Consider the following 12,721-nt stretch of genomic DNA (forward strand, 5'->3'; position numbering starts at 1 on the left):
AACACATAACAGGTTTGTTGATGCTAGATTTGTGTATTTCTGCAACAACTGACTTCCATGAGCGCAAACTAAACATTTAGATACTAAGGCAGAACATGGCCCAAACTTGTCACTCACTATTTTAAAGTAAAACCAAAGTATTTCTTGAATGAGTAAGTCTGTGTTTTGTATATGTTTCCCAATGAGGAGTAAGGTCAGCCTCGTGACTGAGGAAAACATCTGTGACCCCCAAATGTCTATTTAATTCTCGAACCACTGATAAACAGCAAAATGGTACTTGCAGAGGTTAGCTAATACTTTGCAATCTTATGCTCCAAATAAACTTCAGCAATTACAAAAATCTGAAACATCTGGGCATATAAAGGACAAACTGAACGGCCTGCAATGGATGATAGAACAGAAAAGCAAGAAACAGACTTATCTTTATAAACCTCAAGAGACAAATAGTTCAGAGAGAAGCACGCAAAACAAACAAATACCCCATATATTGCTGACATTTTGAAGTGAAAGGAAGAACAATTTCCCTCGCAAAATTCCTTAGCAGAGGCAACCCCCAAAGGAAATCAAAACACATTTGTCTCAATTTTTGCACCCATGACAAATAAGGAAGACTCGTTAATTTTTTCTTAATTTTATTTTCGCTATCAGATTTTCACAACTTATCCATTCTGCCCTCTTAGAAACACTGAGTGAATCAGGAGAAACTAGTAAAATGTTGATACCACGCACACACCAGTGAAACAAAACATAAGCAGCAGAAAGAGGATGAAGGGATATTTATTGGGTAACATAAACCTCTGGACAGTAACAATTTAAACATTCAGTAACAGCACCTCTTAGGAGCTGAGACTCTGGAAGCTCAGTTCCCTGGCACTTCAAAAAAAAAAAAAAAACCACTCAGCAAAAATAGTTTAGACAGTCAGTGGCCACTCGCCCAAAGCAGGACAACTGTAACATCGTTTCATTTTTTAAAAAGACTCCCTGTCAAGCCCTGCTTATGTATTAAACAGAGGTTACAAAAAGTGATGTTTCACTTTCCATGGCATCTTCACAAAGGAGAAAAGAGCAGCAACAACATACTGACTTCTTTCATACATCTGTTCTCTGCCTTCAAAGCTTATCCTTTTTCCCTTTAAAATAAAAAAGAAAAAAACGTAAATAAAATTCTTGCTCCAAATATTCAACGTTTAAGAAGAAATAGAGAGTGACAGAAACAGTGCGAGATGAGGCACACCTGGAGTATTGTGTCCAGTTTTGGGCACCTCAATCCAAGAGAGATATCGAGGTGCTGGAGCAGGTACAGAGGAGGGCAACGAAGCTGGTGAAGGGCCTGGAGCATAAATCGTACGAAGAACGATTGAGGGAGCTGGGACTGTTTAGTTTGAGGAAGAGGAGACTGAGGGGAGACCTCATCACTCTCTACAACTACTTGAAAGGACATTGTAGAGAGGTTGGTGCTGGTCTCTTCTCACAAGCAAATAGCGATAGAACAAGAGGGAATGGCTTCAAGCTGCAACAGGGTAGGTTTAAACTGGACATTAGGAAGAATTTCTTCACAGTAAGAGTGGTCAGACACTGGAATAGGCTGCCCAGGGAGGTGGTCGAGTCACCATCCTTGGATGAGTTTAAGAGTCGCTTAGATGTGGTGTTGGGGGATATGGTGTAGGGGAGAACTTTGTAGGGTAGGGTAGATGGTTGGACTCGATGATCCCAAGGGTCTTTTCCAACCTAGATGATTCTATGATTCTATGATTCGGATCTCAGACTGATGCAGGAGCTTGAAAACTTGTGGGTAAGGCACAACCTGAAAGCGTTTAAAAGAGACCTTGAAAGCAGGGTGATACTCTTCAAAGCAGAATTCCAGGTTGGAAAGCCAGCTGTTGAAGCGTCTGGTTAGAGCACAATCCAAAAGAATGGAATTTATTCCAACGTGGAAATAACCAACACACAACTCATGCCGCCAACAGCAAGAAGCACCTGACACTGGTGGTACAAAAGCCACCAAAGATTCCCGAGTCAAGCCAGCGGCATCACAGGCACATCAGCTCCTGGCATGGGACTTTTCCAAACACACACAAAAATAGCTGTGTTTTGTCAGCAGCGCTACAGAAATACCCTATTGTCCTGGGCGGGCTGTTTGACAGAAGATTTGCCTGCACGGGGCATCATTACCAGCAGAGCTGCCTGGAAGGAAGGAGCAGGCTCCGGACACCAAACTCCAGGAGGTCTCTGGGCTGTGGTGCCATTCTTTTTGGCTGGCTAACAACTCGCCAATAACTTCCACCACACAGCAGATTCTGTTATTTACCCTAGGGGTCGTCTTGCTCCCTGAAGCAAGTTAGACTCAGAAACCAAAAAAGCGTACAGGGAACTACTGGAGAGAGTCCAACGTAGGGCAACTAAGATGATTAAGGGACTGGAGCATCTCCCTTATGAGGAAAGGCTCAAAGAGCTGGGTCTCTTGAGACTGGAGAAGAGAAGGCTGAGGGGAGACCTTATCTATGTTTACAAGTACCTAAAGGGTAGGTTGAAGGATGATGGAGCTGGACTCTTTTCAGTGGTTCCCAGCGATAGGACGAGGGGCAACAGGCACAAGCTGGAACATAGGAAGTTCCATTTAAATATGAGGAGAAACTCTTTCCGGTGAGGGTGACAGAGCACTGGAACAGGCTGCCCAGAGAGGTGGTGGAGTCTCCATCTCTGGAGATTTTCAAGACCCTCCTTGATGCAGTCCTGAGTAATGTGCTCCAGGCGATCCTGCTTCAGCAGGGGAGTTGGACTAGATCTCTATAGGTTCTTTCCAACTCTGACAATTCCGTGATTCCGTGACAAAGTGATCTTTCTTTGACGTTTCCATGCACTCTCTAAATACACAGCGTGCTCCAAGACCTCCCCTGCGGATAGTCTGAGAGGGAAGGAAGATGCCAAAGAGACACGGCTACACCTGTGGGTCGTGCAAATAGAGAACATTTCAGTGCATATGGACCAAATTTGTGGCGGAAAAAAAATGCTTTTGTTATAGATAGCAATGGAATTCAAGGACTCCTGTCCCGTTAATACTCCTCAGTGTTGCGCAAACTCCTGAGATGCACTGTGACCACTGGCATTTAGCGTGGGCCAGAGCAGGGGCCTCAGGTCAGACAGCAGCTCCCACATGCTGCACTCCCTCCGTAAGGATCCTGGGGACAGGGGGGATGACTCCGTGGTCCCTCTCAGAGCCTCCAGCCACCACGGTGCTGTCTCACTCCACGCCTTGCCAGTGTGCAAGCGAGGATACAGGCATCGTCCCTCCAGCACTGGGAGGTCCTAGCTGGATTCTGACGCACCCCAGCCAATTTTTTTTTATGTTTTGGGTGGGAATGAGGGATAAGGAGGAGGAATCCCCCACAACCATTCTAAAAAGCAATACATAGAAAGGATGACTAAAGTGTGACTTTAAAAGGACATTATTGCAGAGGGCTTGAGCCAAGTTCGTGTCTTTTTATTAAAAGGAAATCTTTATAAATCTTGAAATTTTTATCGAAATCTCAAATAACTGCCACCAAAACCTGGCCTGAAACATCTCCTAGAGTATTCACAAACACTTCTAGAACACAAGAGCCAGAATCAGAAAGAGAGCGACTAGACAGATAACAAAACTTAACTGATGCGCGTCTGCCTTTGCTGGATGAAGAAGAGACTTGAAGGGAAAAACTACTACAAAACTCTAAAGAATTGTTGATGAACAGGGGAAATATAAACCATATCTGACAAGTTTCAACAATATTGAAAATACTGTTTTAGCAACAACATTCGACGGCTAAATGTATCCAAAGATATATAGCACTTTTCTAATCTGTAAGATGAAAATTATTTCCGTGTTTCTCCGTTAAATATTCCGAAGTCTAGGGTTTTATTCTGCAATGGCTTTCATAAAAAGTCTGAAATGCAGAGGCACATGCAAAATCCTTCCTTTTTCAAGCCAGACAGCTTGAGATACATACATACATATATAGTTAATGCACAATACTGCTACAAAAGTTGATGAAACTCATGAAAAAATTTTCTACCTAGAGAACAAGTCAAGTTTACAAATACATAGTGCATTTTTTTACTACTTAATAATAACTAAACAGTATACATAGTAATCAAACTCCATTAAAGCTTCCTATGAATATTTTTTTTAGTAATCTTTCTTTCCACTAAGCATATACTTGAGTATCCCTGCTTCTGCAATAATTACCCCAACTGTGTCATGTTCATAACAGCTTTAGACCTGCACACTGTCTGCATTCCTCAAGCATTTTTCTAAATATTAATTATGTAAAAGCTCCTGATGTAAATTATATATAATGTTGGCATGTTAGCCCGAAATTTTAACCCTTGCAAAACAAGAGGCACACAATAATTTAATTAAATTAAGCTACAATAAACTCAACTAAAAATGACATTTTTCCACGCGTAAAATATTTCAGAGCCAAAGAAAAACACCCTGAAAAGACATACATCTACATATACCACATGGCCTATCCAAGTGTGACTTCCTACTTGTAAAAGCTGCAAATTCAGTTTAACAGCTGGCAGGAACCAGCCAGACGTATGCAGTTTCCTTTATTCAACCCTTCCTTAAGGCTGATCCACCAGACTTCAGCAGGAATCAGTGCCACTCTCAAACATTTGGTGCCCAGAAAGGTCAGTGACTGGAGTAAGAGGGCAGAAAGGTACTGTAGTTCCAAGTCCCACATTAAGGACAGACACAGTAATACCTACAACTTAAAGATAAAACTGAAGAAAGAGCTCTTGAAGAAAAAGAGTCTGGGACTAGATTACAGATTCTGGCTCTCCCCTCTGATTCTTAAGCCTGATTCTGGAAATAGACACCTGCTGAGCTGTAGGTACTGCTATACATATATATTCTGAAGCATTTCTAAGTACTTTTAGAAACATAGGCTTGATGTGATGGGGTCTCAGTAACCTGTTTCCTTTATTTGTGTCATTTAGCATTTTGCAGGAAGAGATGTAAATTTTCCCCAGAAAGAGCAAATCTATAATCAAACAGAAATATCATTCTGTAATCTATATCATCAAATCTATAATCAAACAGAAACACACAAAAAAACCCCCAGAACACGTGAGAAAAAAAATACACACACTACCATCAGCGTCTTACCTAGAAATATGTGCAATGTCTGGTAATATATGAGGTTAGATAATTAACTTACATCCAAATTCTGTTTTCTGTCATCCTCAGACAGACCTAAAGCACTTTGTTTTATTTACATTCATTTTCATTATCTTTCATCACTAAAATCTTCCTGTTCACATTCAATCTGAGCTACACAGGCATTATGCAAGTCAGAGTGTAATCTGGAATATCATACAGGTTAAGCAATACAGAGTTGGGAAGAAGTCTGTGGTCAGGGTTACAGTTAAGAAAGTCTGAATATTCAAAACATTAAGCAATGTAATTGCCAATTTTCTAGAAAGTGGTATTTCTGGTTGAAAACACAACAAACAAATCAGGAAAGTGGCATTTTGGAAAAATCAGTTCACTGGCTTTCTATATTAGATGGAGAACAGTCTGCTTCTAGTGAGGGATTATATTTTCATACTTGTATGTGTATATATAGCGTGTGTATATATATATATGTATGTGTATATACAAGGCCAAGTGCCAGGTCCTGCACTTGGGTCACAACAACTCCATGCAGCACTACAGGATTGGGCAGAGTGGCTGGAGAGCTGCCTGGCAGAAAAGGACCTGGGGGTGTTGGTCGACTGTCGGCCAAACATGAGCGAGCAGTGTGCCCAGGTGGCCAAGAAGGCCAACAGCATCCTGGCCTGTATCAGGTACAGCGTGGTGAGTAGGACTTGGGAGGTGATCGTTCCCCTGTACTCGGCACTGCTGAGGCCCCACCTCGAGTACTGTTTCCAGTTTTGGGTCCCTCACTACAAAAAAGACATTGAGGTGCTAGAGCAGGTCCAGAGAAGGGCAATGAAGCTGGTGAGGGGTCTGGAGCACAAGTCTTATGAGGAGCGGCTGAGGGAGCTGGGGTTCTGAAAGGAGGGTGTAGAAAGGTGGGGGTCGGTCTCTTCTTCCAAGTCACAGGCGATAGAACAAGAGGAAACAGCCTCAAGTTGCACCAGGGGAGGTTCAGATCGGATATTAGGAAAAATGTTTACACTGAAAGGGTTATTAAGCATTGGAAGGGGCTGCCCAGGGAAGTGGTTGAAGCACCATCCCTGGAGGTATTTATAAGACAGATAGACATAGTGCTTAGTGACATGGTTGAGTGATGTTTGTTTTTTTTTTTTTTTTTACCAGAGTTAGGTTGATGGTCGGACTAGATGATCTTAAAGGTCCCTTCCAACCTAGACAATTCTATGATTCTATGATATGAATATATTCATTCACAACCAAAGAAGAATGGACTCATAAAACCACCAGGTTTCTACTGGCCAGCCCTGTGGACTGCAAGCAAGTCAAAAACATAAAGATAAAAAGGAAGTCTCTAAATCATTGCTCTTGAGCTTGACCATTATCCTTATGTGCTTCCTGTCGTATATTACAAATATTAACACAGAAACTTGTAGTCAGTACAGACATAAACCACCAAGCAGAATTCATACCTCGCAACCACTACCAGCTTCCTAGCACAGAAAACAAGCCTTGTAGTTTATATTTACACCAATACATCTTCCCTCTTCTCTGTACCGGATTTGCATTTCAACAACAGCGAAGGAACTGTAGCACACACTTGTTCCTGTAACCTATAGCAGTGAATTTCAGTCTGAGAAACCATAGTTTGCAAGCGCCCATTGCCAGCATAACCAAGGAAAGCAAGGCTTCTGCTCTGTAGATTACTTCCACTACAAGTTTTGTAGGGATCCACAAATGGAAAAAGTTTGAACACCACTAAACTACAGAAAACTTCATAAATATTTGTAATTGGATTATTCTACTTTTTTAAATTTAAACAAGAAGTTTTAGGAATGCAGATAAAATGGGGACATTAGCTATATAAATATTCTGCCATAAGAGTGAAAAAGAGTTGTGCTGTACAGCTCATTGTTCTGCATAGAAATACATTCACAATACATTTACAGAAGTATTGGTGTTGGATTTCCACACCCCACTCAGTGGCACATTTATCCACCTAAATACAAAACTAAAGTTAATTGTAAACAGTGAATGTATGTAGAAACTGCATTCTGTAACAAAAAAAAAAAAAAAAAAAAGGATATGCAGGTAAATAATTACCACTTCCTGGTTTTGCATCCCTCCCCCTGCAAGGCTCTACCCTGATTTCACACAGCCGCACCAGAGAACCACACACAGACCTGCAACTGAAGCCGCAGAGGAGGCACGGAGCTGCTCTGCAGAGTGTACGCACCCCTTAACTCTATGTAAGTTTGTCCCCAGTAAAGTCTTACTTGCCAGATCTGTGGGTAAAAGTCTGGAGGAAAAACTTGAGCCCTGCTTGCCAAAACATACACTGTTACCAGCTTTGAATTTCAGTATTTTCAAAAGACCATGGTCATTTAGGATCGACTGTAACAGGTGTTGTAACATCCCTTAATCACAGAATCAAAGTGTTTACACAAAAAAAAAAAAAAAGAAAGAAATTGTGCACCATTTGCCTCTGCCCTTGCAAAAACATATTTTTATGCTGAATTTCAATAACAGAGCACTCCTGTTGACATCATTTCATTAAGATTACCTGCTATAAAGTTAAATAACTACATTTTCAGTGCTATAGCCTTAGTTTACTTCAGTGACTGCCTTGACAGCAATTCAGAACTGCCTTGTGCAGTTTGCTTCACCTATAAAGCATGAAAACCTGTAATGTGCATTAAAAGTAGGAACAGCATTTGTATCTATACTTCCTCTTCTATAACCAAAACTTCTAAATCGATGACAATTTTTTTTCATCCTTCATAACTCTAAACATCTTCTATAGAATCTAATTATTGATGTTCTAGTTCGGAGAATTCCTGGAGGAATTGTTTCAGGCTGTCACCCATCCTTCTGGAGATACCTGAAGCTTCAGGGTTGCCAGTGGCAAAAAACCCCACCTCTTGCAAAATGTGCTGTTAAATTCAAAACAGTGAGGTTTACCCTCCACCCTACAGTGACATCATGAGAAAAGGAAGAAAACCTCCCATCTTCAAAACTGCGATTTAATTTATGATAGAACAGAAAATTGTTCTGTTGATATTAAATCACTATGCAGATTAAGTTAAAGGGTTTGAGGCTATGTAGTTAGGTTTTCCCGCTGTGATTTTTGATTCCTTGATTTTTCCAAAAGTTTCTGAGGTTAGGTTTCCGATACAGCCTGAGCGTTCTCCTTTTATACACTGCTGACATCTCAGACAATTAGAGATCTCCACAATACTTTCTCACTACTCACATCAAATGTGCAAATATTTTTCAAGTTAAAAATATTAAATCTCTCTATGCAATAAGGAAATTCTGAAATATAACCAGTTTACAACTAAAATTGTCGCCATGATTTTCATAACATACTGAGAGAGGAAAAAGTATAAAGTCATCCAGTCACAAAACAGTATCAAATTTTTTGTTTACATATTTGAAAGGGTTTATTTTAATTAGGAGTTTGCCAGAGGTTTATGGCCTGCATAGACACTGTGCTTATACAAGAGTGCGTTTTTTTAGATTTCTTTTTTGTAACGTCTCTTCTCCTAGGATGATTCTCACTCCCTTCTGCCACTCGAACTAGGTTAAATTCAACATTTGAGTTTCTTCTAGTACAAAAGTATTATAGAAGCAATTGAACTTTCAAAGAGGTGCAGATGTCATGCCTGTGCAAGGCAGAGACACTTGGTAATTATGGAAAAAAAGAGTGATGAACAATGACTAAAATTTGCTCTCAGACCTTTGTTGTCCATTCATGATTATTCCTCTCTACAGTTCTATTGCCATGAGGCTGCTATTGCAAAACTGCATAAACTGTTGTACAACTGAAGTGCCCCAGGTATATATATCAGATCTTTTAGTTAGAGTGGAAGCTTGAATAAGGCACAGCTGCATAATTCCTCCTCACCACGGGTATGCAATTTTTTTAAAACTTTGTTTTAGAAACAGAAAATTAGACACAGGTGCCAAAATTAACACAATCCTAGGGTTAGTATATCTGAAACCACATGTGTACGAAGTTTGTTAATCTTCCACTGAAGTGTTTTATGGTTAGTTAACAACCTAAATGCCAGTCAAACAAAACAGAATTGATGTTGTTTCTGTTACCACCCTGGCTGTGGAGCTTCCTCTTCACAATCCTTGTAAATTTCCCATCACAATACCTACTGCTGCTTTTCCCTCCTTTTCTGGTCCTTTGCTGCATAAAGGCAAGAAACAATCTAACCAGGCTCAACTGGATAAACTATCTTTTCCCACAATATAGGAATCAAAGCAGGCAGGAAAAGAGAAACCAAATGAAATAGAGTGACAAAGTTATTAACATGGAGTGGGCTGGATGCCAAGACAGACATGTATGATTATCAAGAGGTGACATTGGACTTTGAAAAGCCATGGCAAACAGACTTTTCCACTAGCCACTATATGGATCACTACTTCAGAATTCTTCTAACACACATCCTATACAAATCTCTAATCATTTTTAGCTATAGGTTGCCCAGGGAAGTTGTGGATGCTCCATCCCTGGAAGTGTTTAAGGCCAGGCTGGATGGGGCTTTGAGCAACCTGCTCTAGTGGGAGGTGTCCCTGCCCATGGCAGGGGGGTCAGAACTCGATGATTTTTAGGGTCCCTTCCAACTCTAACCATTCTATGATTCTATAGCAATTCAAATGGAAGATAGCAACACTGATGGAGAAAAATCTATTCTAAGTTGATGATTCCAGTAATTAGTGAGATGGCAAATAATATTTCCAGCTACTGGTCATACAAATGGCTTGGGGTCAGCTAGATGAATGCTGGTCTCAATTTTACACATGAGCATTGGCTATAGGCAGTGGAGCTGCTTTAGATTTGTATCAGAATAAAGAAATACAAACCAAAACCCACTGATATCAATGGAGAGCTTTAATGTCAACAGGTTTTTGAATCAGGGGAAGTGAGTAAAATGCTGCTCAGTACTGCCAGACTTTTCACTTTGTCAGTTCATTGAAAACTGACACACAAAAAAAAAAACTAGAAAAAGGTAACATATTCATGTCCACTATTACCAATGAATTTAACAAGAAACTGAGCCCCTGATGTATTACGCAATATAAAAATTCAATAAAATTTATAAAAAAATCCACAGTGTGGCAGTAACGGATCTTTACCACAACAGGTCAAAATTTTTCCACTATCAGAACCACTCTTGTGAAAACCAGTTGCCACCTGATGACCTTTTGGCTTTCTTCATTCATTAAATCCCCAATGCCTAAGCACTTCAGTGTGGATGTCTTGCCACCATATATCATGGAAGATTCAGCTCGGTGGGCCTGGATCCTGAGCTGATACTGTGACTGACACTGTACAAACCACAACATACATACAGATCTTACTACACAGAGTTCACAGTTTAAGTTCTTCCCCTTTTCCTTTGAGCTGCTTGAATATAGACTTCTAAACCACCGCAAACCGCAGCGTGATTGCTGGAACAGGCAAGTATTACACACAAAACAATTTAAGAACACAGCACAAGCACAACATGCTCCCCTGCATTGTTTTTTGCACCTTACGTTCTCAGTCGCCTCATTTTCCTGTGTCCGCCTCAACGTTAGCACTGCATTAACTCGTGGGTGGCGAGTATCAAAACACAAGATGAGACAACCCTGAGTATGTTCACGACTTCTACTGCCCCAGGTGAGACTGGAGCTCCTCCAGTAAGAGCCAGACACTCAAGCAACCATAAACAGTGCAAACCACAAGGGCAGGTATGGCACCAGAGGAAGAAGCCAGGTTTCCTCTACAGGACATGAATCTCAGTCATCCAAAACAATCTCTCCTGTGAACTGGGTGTCTACACTGGTGGTTGGCACCCGATGTAGCTGAATAGAAACTTGATTCAAGAGCCACCGGGCCACATCCCTTTAGCTGGACCCTCCTCTGCAGTCAGCGAGGCTCATACAAGGCTGCAGAGTAACAAGCCTCGCACAGTAACGGCGCCCTGTGCCCAGACCCCACGGCCACCAGGCAGGCAGGTGGCCTCTCCTGCTTCTCCCACCCCGGCTGCTGGCGAGGAGGCTTAAGAGACCTAGAGCAGAGAAAGAGCTGCTCAGACATGGATCAGGCCTGGGGTCGCAGAGGGCAGAGGAGATGCTGGCCAGCAGGGCACCGGGGGTCACCCCAAACCGGCAGCAGGTGGGCAGGCCTTGGAGGGCCATGCTGGAGGCCGGGGTATAAAGTGAGGGGACCCCAAGGTCAGTGGGCCCGGGTCTGAGCTCTCCCCGTCACAGGGGAAAGTGCCCCCAACCTCCTGGGGGGTCGTCTGCTGCCACCCCATCCCGGACCCCCTCCGCTGGCACCACAGGGGGGACCAGGCTCGTACCCACGAACACGCCACCTCCCCACGCCACAGCCACCGCGCGGGAACCCGCCCGGCCCGGCCCTGCCCTGCCCTGCCCTGCCCGCCGCGGGGCACTTACTGAGCGCCGCCACCGTGCCGGCCTCCAGCAACAGGCAGTCCTGGCGGCTGCGCGCCTCCAGCAGGGCGCTCGGCCCCGGCTCCTGCTTCCAGAGCAGCCGCAGCCCTTTGCTCAGCGCCATGGAAGCCGCCCGGTCCCGGGGAGGAAAAGAGCAGGGGGTGCCGGCGAAGGGAGGGATGCGACCCTCCTCCCCCGCGGGAGCTCCCCCGAGCGCGGCGTCCCCCGGTCCTCGCAGCCCGCTTCTCCCCGGCGGGAGGACGGCCGTGTCCCCCTCCCGGCAGCCGGTCACCTCAGCAGGCCTCCAAGCGCCTTGTGAGAGGGCGCCCAGCCGGGAAGGGAGTGGAGAGTTTGCGGCTGCCGCTTCTCGCCGGCCCCGCAAGGCTGCCGCCTCCTCCTCCTCCTCGGGAGCTCCCGGCTGCGGCCAGCGGGGCGGGAGCGACTTCCCCCTCTCCTCTCCGCCTTTCTCTTCCCACCCACGGTCCCTCGTAAACTTTCCAGTTAACTTTGTCCCTCCGGCTCCCTAGCTGCGGCTCCTCCTCCTCCTCCGGGACAGGTAGACGGCGCCGCCACCCGCCCTGCTCCGCGGGGAGAGGGGAGGAGCAGCGACCGCGACCGCTCGCCACGGCAGCGCCGGGCGCTGTGGGCCCCGGCCCGGCCCGGCCCGGCCCGGCCCGGCCCAGCGGCGCCGCTCCCCACCCCCGGGCCGCGGCGGCTGAGGTGAAGCCCCAGCGGCCCTTCCCGCCGTGAGGCGAGGAGGGCCGGCCAGGAGTGAAGAGGCGACGAAATCCTTTCCCGCGGCGGACCGAGAAGAGGCTGCGGTCATGCCCGCTTCCCGCCGGGGAGCGGCCGCCCCGGCCCCCCCCGCCGCCCGGGCCTGCCGGCGGTGAGGCGACTGCCCCGGACACAGCGGCTGCCGGCGGGGCTCGCCGAGAGCGTCGGCTGTGGCTGGAAAGCACTGTCCTGCCTGTTGTGTGTAAAGCCCGGAGAAAAAGAGGCTGAGCGGAGACCTTATCGCTCTCTACAGATACCTGGAAGGAGGGTGTAGAGAGGTGGGGGTCGTTCTCCCAAGTAGCAAGCGGTAGGGAAAGAGGAAATGGCCTCAAGTTGTGCCAGGGGAGGTTTAGATTG

At 44.9% G+C, this 12,721-nt stretch overlaps 1 protein-coding gene across 1 annotated transcript in view; it reads right to left on the minus strand.

The window, feature by feature from the left end:
- Positions 1-12,134, minus strand: part of SYNJ2 (synaptojanin 2) — a 71,157-nt gene extending 59,023 nt beyond the window's left edge. Inside the window, exons 1-2 of the mRNA XM_074166094.1 lie at positions 12,121-12,134; positions 11,594-11,733 (exon numbers count right to left, since the gene is read on the minus strand). Of these exons, the coding sequence (XP_074022195.1) occupies positions 11,594-11,714 (121 nt within the window). The 5' untranslated portion in view covers positions 11,715-11,733; positions 12,121-12,134. The remainder of the gene's footprint in view (positions 1-11,593; positions 11,734-12,120) is intronic.
- Between the last annotated feature and the right edge of the window lie 587 nt (positions 12,135-12,721).

The sequence above is a fragment of the Numenius arquata genome, chromosome 2, assembly GCF_964106895.1.
Source record: "Numenius arquata chromosome 2, bNumArq3.hap1.1, whole genome shotgun sequence".
NCBI classification, from domain to species: Eukaryota; Metazoa; Chordata; class Aves; order Charadriiformes; family Scolopacidae; genus Numenius; species Numenius arquata.